At 48.9% G+C, this 7,382-nt stretch overlaps 1 protein-coding gene across 1 annotated transcript in view; it reads right to left on the reverse strand.

Moving 5' to 3' along the window:
* Positions 1-2,340: 2,340 nt before the first annotated feature.
* The window catches only part of SETX (senataxin), a 31,644-nt gene continuing 26,602 nt past the window's right edge, over positions 2,341-7,382 (reverse strand). Inside the window, exons 23-25 of the mRNA XM_029285278.1 lie at positions 5,891-5,978; positions 5,116-5,770; positions 2,341-2,471 (exon numbers count right to left, since the gene is read on the reverse strand). Coding sequence (XP_029141111.1) covers positions 2,341-2,471; positions 5,116-5,770; positions 5,891-5,978 — 874 coding nt within the window. The remainder of the gene's footprint in view (positions 2,472-5,115; positions 5,771-5,890; positions 5,979-7,382) is intronic.

The following is a 7,382-nucleotide window of genomic DNA, read 5'->3' on the forward strand; positions in this document are numbered from 1 at the left end:
GGGTCTCCTCAGGGTGCCGTCAGCCAGACAGTGCCGGCTGGCGACCCCCAGGGGGAGGGCCTTCTCGGTGGGAGCCCCCACCCTCTGGAACGAACTACCCCCAGAGATCCGGGTGATCCCGGATCTCCCCTCCTTCCGCCGCGCCCTGAAGACATGGCTTTTTCAACAAGCGGGTCTGGCCTAGGGAATTTTAGTGGGGTTTTTAAGGGTAATTTTAAGGGTAATTTTAACGATTGGCCTTTACGAATATTTTCTTTTAATTTGGTTTTAATATGGATATTTATTGTAATGTTGTTTTATAAGGCTGTTAGCCGCCCTGAGTCCGGTGAGGAGAAGGGCGGGATACAAATTAAATTATAAATAAATAAAAATAAATGCACAAAGGATGATCAACAGGGATGAGATTAAAGCCAGGGTGGGCAATCTGTTTGAGGATTTGAACATCATCCCCTCCTACCAGCATTGGATAAGTGCTAAATAAAAGAGAAGAATGGGGGGGGAATGGCTTAAATCTATAGAATTACAGAATAACAACGTTGGAAGGGACCCTGGAGGTCTTCTAGTCCTACCTACCTAGTCCAGCCCTATGATTCTATGCTCTTATGTAGTGTTTCTCCACTTGTAGGTGTTCCATCCTTGGAGGTTTTCACGAAGAGATTAAACAGCCACTGATCTGAAATGGTACACCCTGCTTGAGCAGGGGACTGGACTAGAAGACCTCCAAGGTCCCTCCCAGCTCTATTCTAGTCTAGAATTTAAACCCCCCTGAAATTCATTAGCATCAATCACCCTATTGGCACACTTCCTCTCTCGCTCTAACTCTGCAAAAAGTTACTGCATCAAAGGGGTCAACGCCGAAGGAACAGTAGCAACTGCCGTTTGTGAATTCGTCCAGTCCAAACGCTGCTGGAATCGGTCCGGCCAAATTCCTGCAAAATAAAATAAAATAAATAAAAATCACAGGGCTGGTTGGGAACCCAGGAAATTTGCTGGCTTGGGGAAAACCACCAACACACACACACACACCCCAACCTTTGGTGCTTTTAGTTCCGTTAAGCCTCAATTGAGAGATGTAAAGTTGTTTCTCTGTGGCCTAATTCCGGAGCAGATAAAAGATGTTTGGGGAGAAGGTGTGACTAATCCGAGAGCGTTGAGAGAATTTGTTATATGTAAATAAATTGCCCTAGAAGAGGATGCGGGTTTTTTGTTTCTAGGTGATTCTCAAAGCAACTGTTGGCACCACTGCAGAGTTGAAAATCACTTTGGGGGGGAAAAAAAACCACTTTGATGCTCTAACAGGAAAACTATTACGGGACATAGATAATAAATATTTCGCCATTTAGCCTCAAGTTGAGCCAATGAGACTCGCAAGTCTACAAATATGTCCCAGATTAGGACTCTTTTTTTTTTTTTGAAAAGCTATCAAGATACAGGTAGTCCTTGACTTACAACCACGACGGAGCCCCAAATTTTGGTTACTAAGCCAGACGTTTGTTAAGCAAGTTTTGTGCCCCGTTTTACGACCTTCCATATGCAGTTGTTCCGTTAATTAACAGGGTCGTTAAAGGAATCTGGCTTTTGCATGGACTTTGCTGGTTCAGGTCACAAAAGGGGATCACATGACACACACATACACACACACACACACACCCCGACGCTGCAATCATCATAAATATGATCCAGTTGTCAAGCATCCGAATCTTGATCACGCGACCATGGGATGCTGCTGCAACGGTCGTGTGAAAAACAGCTCCTTTTTTTCAGTCACTAAGTGAACTGTTGTAAAGGACTACCTGTACTGCACCTCCAAAAAAAAACAACCCCAAAAACAAACAATGTAGGGTTAATGCTCCTTTCCTGAGGAGAAATCAGGAGAGTTGGCAAATAAAAGACCAATTTTACTCTCTGTGTATTGAGTCCTCCTTAAGCTTGGTTTAAATTGAACTAGCTCGCATCTTTGGATTCATACCATGCAGTCATGAGCTAGCAAAGGGGGCTTGATGGAATGAACGCGCAAAGCCCACCTCCTGTAATCGTGGTTACCAAGTTTCTTAGATTAATAAGGGTGCCACCTGGTGGCTTTTCATTGACCTGGTTGAGCGTCTTGTGGGCACAGGGACACAAAGCCAAGAGCGGAGGGTCTGAAACAAGGTTCAGCCAGGGCTTTGTGAGATGACCAAACTATGGAGAGGAGACAAGGGACAAATTCCATAAAGGAGATGATGGTCAGGAGGCTGGAATTCCATCAGTTGGGGCCGCCTGAAGCAGGCTTCCTACGAAGTCAAAAGCAGCTTCCTTGACAGCGCCATGCTGATATTAACCAGAGATGGAAGACCTGATCTAGAAGCTGCTTTTATGAAGCTTCTCTAAGTTATCCACAACTTCCCACAATCTCTGGTTGGCTTCAGGTCTATCAAGGTATTCATAACGCCCCAGAAGTGGATTCTGATGGATGGGCTTGTCTTCCCGCTCTAGAAACACACCAAGGTTAGTTAGCCTTGGAGGAGGCCTCCAAAGCAGATCTGCCGAGTCTCTCGATCTACTCAACTTTTATGAAGCCAACTAAGTCAAACTGATAAAGAGAGCATCCGATCTGATAGGTCCAGATCAACTGGATTCTGCATGCTTACCAAAGCTGTTCTTTCCTCATCGTGTTGAGCAGCCAGATCGGAGGGGTTTCATTTCCTGAACCAAATCGGGGACCGAGATCTTAATGCCCAATTGCAGCAAAGTTGCTGAAAGGATCCTGGGAAAAGGAGCTAGGAGGTCCTTCCAATGGGAAATTCCATCCAGGATCTGGAAGATGCAGAAAGCAGGGAATCTATTTGCCCGGGATAAAACACCTGCTCTTCTGCTCTCTTTCAATTTCTTCCCCTCAGGGTGTCAATTAAGCTAAGCCCCCAATGCACGGGAGGGGAAACCCAAGTGACCCACATTCATATAGGATCCTCTCAACTTTAAGATGATCCATGTCTATCTATGGAGATTCTCCATCATCCAGGTCGTGGTTGTCCCAAAGGTGCTTTTTCAAAAGGCAACTGGACTCTTGTTTTCTCCTTGAAGACAGTTTCGCTTCTTATCCAAGAAGCTGCTTCAGCTCTGCATGATGGAGAATGGAAGGATTTATGTTCCGTGCAGTCATCTGGTCGTTAGTACTCTTCGTGAGAGTCGTTGAGGCTACATGGAGGTTTATCTGTGCCCTGGGGGCGCAAACCTTCTTACAACAGCTGAAAGGACTGTATTGTAAATAGGAGGGAGGTGGAGAACAAACCCACCAGGACAACATTCAGCAGTCCATCTGCATTTGAAAGACAAAAGGCCGCTCTTTCGAAGACAGCAAAGTCCACATCCTGGACAGAGAGGACCGCTGGTTTGAAAGAGGGGTCAAAGAGGCCATCTAGGTCAAAACTGAACCAGAGGGGGGGGGATACCACACCATCTATCTCCAGTCTACAAGTCTTTTCAACAGTTCCAAGAAGGTTCCACATCCATTTGCACTATTCGGGGGACCCCGAGGGCACAGATAAACCTCCAAGTGGCCTCAAGGCCTCTCAGAGGGAGCACTAATGACCAGGTGACTGCAAGGAATATAAATCCTTCCATCCTCCACCATCCAGTCAGAGCTGAAGAAGCTTCTTGGATGAGAAGCAAAAGGTCTTCAAGGAAAATCAAATAAAGTCCACTTGCCAAAAGCGCTTTTGGGACTCAAGATCTAGAGGAGTTACTCCATTTGCTGTGCAGAGGGCGGGGATCTGGGTATAATTAAACTATTAGGGGCTTTTTGTTCGGAAAAACCGGCCCACAGAAGCAAAATCGCTTGCTTCTACGCAACAGGGCCCTGATCCAAAACCCTGGAAAATCTCATGTAAATTCACTCTCACTGTAATTCACAAGTCCTTGACTCACCTTTTCGGAAGCACGAATCAGAAAGAGCCAAATGTATTTTTTGAAAATACAACCTGAATTATTTATTATGAGGAAAAGATCTTTAAAAAAAGGACTATTTTAATGTATCTACATTTAAGTTATTCATAACAGAAGGGTATATGTATATATATATATATATATAGATATATGTATAGATATTTATAAACACAAACAACTTTTTATCAAACCAAGTCCACTGAAAGTGCCCAGGGTTGAATGGGCAGTGAGAATTAAGCCATTTTTTTTCCCCTCTGTGTTTGGGACCCTCCTCCCCAGATTTTGAGAGGGAAAGACGCCGGGGGGGAAAAGTCCATTACAAACCGCAAATATGCCAAACTGCAAGTTTTTAATAAAAGATTAAATTTACCGCAGAGTAATGGGCAGGCAGAGAGAGCAACACTCCTCCCCAGCCGAGCCCAGCCCAGCCCAGTGGAAGAAATAATCCAAACCTTTTCACATCTTTGCAAAAAAAAAACAAAAAAACCAGAGGCACTTTGGTCAGAAAACGGGCGAGGGAGGCTAGAATATTGCAGAATCTCTGTACGAATGGAGACAGGAAGTCATTCGTGATTTGCGCAAATGTTCTTTTCAGCCGATTTTGCCATTCCGCCATTCCCCAGAAGGCACCCCGAATTAGGCAGGGCAAAGTGCCCCCAAACCCCTGTTGTGTTGTGTGCCCCCAAAGAATCAGCAATGAAACAAGCAGGATTTCAGGGCTGGGACAGGAGGTCTTGTTTAAAGTAGGGATCCCACACGGATCAGGACAGTGACTGACAAGGTCCTTGACGGACGGACGGACGGGCCAGCTCTTTGCTCACCCAGCAATGGACGCTTTAAATAGGACACTACACACATGGACGCATTCTACGGGCACTCTCGGCTTCCTGGCCTCTAAAAAATAAAGCTTTCTTTCCTGTACAAATGTACACGGCCCCTAAGGCTTACGGAGTTTGGAGTTGGTTTGTTTTTTGTTTTCATATATGGCTCTGTTTCAAGGCGTAGTGTCTGCCTCGTGTCAGCGTATTTATGCATACAGACCCAGGCAGGTGAAGACACTCTCTCTCCCCCTCTCTCTCTCAAGTCTTATAGGCAAGAGGTGATGGGAAGACTCGAATACAAGACTCCTGGCAAGGAATTGGGGGGAGGGAGGGGAGAAGGGGTCTTGTCTTGGGAGTCAGAAAGTGGTACGTCTCTTCTTGGGTTGGGTAGAATCGTCCTTCTCCTTGGACGTCTCCAATATCCTCCGGGGATAGCCGGGGACGTTTTCCCAAGTCTTGAATTGCTCGGCCAGAAAGGAGAGTCTCTGGTCCAGGATTTCGGAGGAGGGGGCTCTGCTCGGCAGAGGGGCACCAACGCGGCTTGACGTCTCCCCCAGGGTGTCCGCGGAATTGCTACGGCTCTGAGCGGGCAGAGGGCCAGGGTTTTTTTGCCTTGACGAGGCCCACAAAGCAGGGGTTTCACCCTCCTGGCCGTCGGCAGCCTTGCACGCCGACTCTGCTCGTCTGAAGAGGCGGGAGTCTTGCGGCCTGTCCTGGATGGGCTTAACCTGCGTCGCGGGGGGCGGACGGGGTTTCTGTGTCTCTTGAGGGGTCCTGTTGCCGGCTGGAGCGGGGAGGGGGACCGGAGGGCGCTGGGTATCAGGGCCGGGGAGGGCCTGTGGCTTGGTTCCACGAAAGGCCGAGGGTTCTTGGGCGTCTCTTTCTGGAGTTGCCACTCTGGAGCGGGCGAACGGTCTGGATTTGAGGGTTTTCAGGGCGCTGGTTCTGTAAGTGTTCTTGGAGGTCTGGATGATGTTCCCTCTCCGCTGGGCGTCCTGGATCATCTCGTTCCAGTCTTTGTTCTCCTGGAGATGGAGAAAGGGGAGAGAAGACATGGTGGATCCAGTTCTCCCGTATTCCCTTCGAGGAGATCAACAAGAGTGAAAGAGATTGCAGCTCCATTAAAGCCCCCTTTCCCCCCTTACCATGAGAGTCTTCAGCTTCCCGAGAATAAACAGGCTGTATTTGGCTCGGGTGATGATGACGTTCAGGCGCTTCAAACTTCTCAAAAACCTGGAGAGGGGCAGTGAAAAGGGCACCACAAGGTGAGGACGTCCGAGCAGTGGCGGAATTCAGCTTCTTCCTCGTCACTTCCATCCCTGGGCGACATCTTTGTCCCCTCTAAATCCTCTCCTCCCATCCCGGAGACAGCGAGGTGCTTGTCAACGGGAGGTCAAAGCCCAAAACAGGATCGGAAAATAAGATCTGCAAACCCCCCAAAGAGGACCCCAAAGTTTGGGCCAAAGGGGGGAGGGAGGAACGGGAATCTTGGTTGGAAGCTCTTAGCCGCCCAAGGGCATGAAACTAGCCCGCCGCTATTTCAAAAGCAGCTTTTAGAACAGTGGTTCTCAACCTTTTTAATGCCGCGACCCCAACCGGTCGTAAGTCGAGGACTAAACCGGTCGTAAGTCAAGGACTTTCCCTGCCCGGGAGCGTTACGCATGCGTGGTTCCGCCCCCTGTGCCGGCCGAGGCGTAGCTGGCAAGCGGCAGAGACGGAGCAGGCCGACCACCAGCTGGCCCAGCCCAAGGGAGGTAAGGCACCCGCCGGAAAAGGGGGGAAAAAATGGCGGACAAAAAAATGGCGGACAGCCTTGCTTGGCGACCCCCGTGAAATGGCCGATCAACCCCAAATGGGGTCCTGACCCACAGGTTGAGAACCACTGTTTTAGAAGATACAACGATGCTAGCTTGGACAGTGGCGGCCGGTTCCTATCTTAAATTTTGAACCCGGGTCGCCCTGATTGGAGATGGCAGTGTAGAGGGGAGGGAGTGGAGCGTAGGAAGACTCTGGATTCGTTTCACCAGCCGTGACCTTGAAACACCTCCCCGCACGACCCATCGGGAGACCGACACTCTTCTGATTCATGCGCAAACTCTCTTATGAATATTTCACGCGGGCCCTGAATATTTCATTCGTTGCAAAGGTGACTTGCGAAACGGGGAACACGCCGGGAAGGCAGGCGTAACTTTTCTCCCACCTTCTGGGAGGAAAGCTATTAAACCGAAGCTCAGAGGCGAGGACTTGTTTTCGAAACACGGGGGATCTGGTCTGGCCTGAGGGGACAAGGTTTCCAGGACAGAGGGGTGGTTTTTTTGGGGGGGGGGGGGGTTTAAAACCCTGGATTCTAAGCCGGTGAGGATGATGGATCCCAAGCTCACGGGAGAGCTGAACTAGAAGCTTCCTGAAGAGGCTATTATGAACTTGCAAGTTTGGTCTAGTGGTTAAGGCGTCAGGATAGAGGAGGAGCCTGATGGCAGGAGACGGTGAGTTCTAGTCCCACCTAAGCCATGAACGCCGACTGGGTGACTTTGGGCCTATCGCCAGAGACTGGGAATTCTAGTCCCACCTTAGCCATAAAAGTTGGCTGGGTGACTTTGAGCCTATCGCCAGAGACTGGGAATTCTAGTCCCACCT

The sequence above is a fragment of the Protobothrops mucrosquamatus genome, unplaced genomic scaffold (genome assembly GCF_001527695.2).
Source record: "Protobothrops mucrosquamatus isolate PMUCROS unplaced genomic scaffold, P.Mucros_1.0 scaffold1463, whole genome shotgun sequence".
Classification (NCBI taxonomy): domain Eukaryota; kingdom Metazoa; phylum Chordata; class Lepidosauria; order Squamata; family Viperidae; genus Protobothrops; species Protobothrops mucrosquamatus.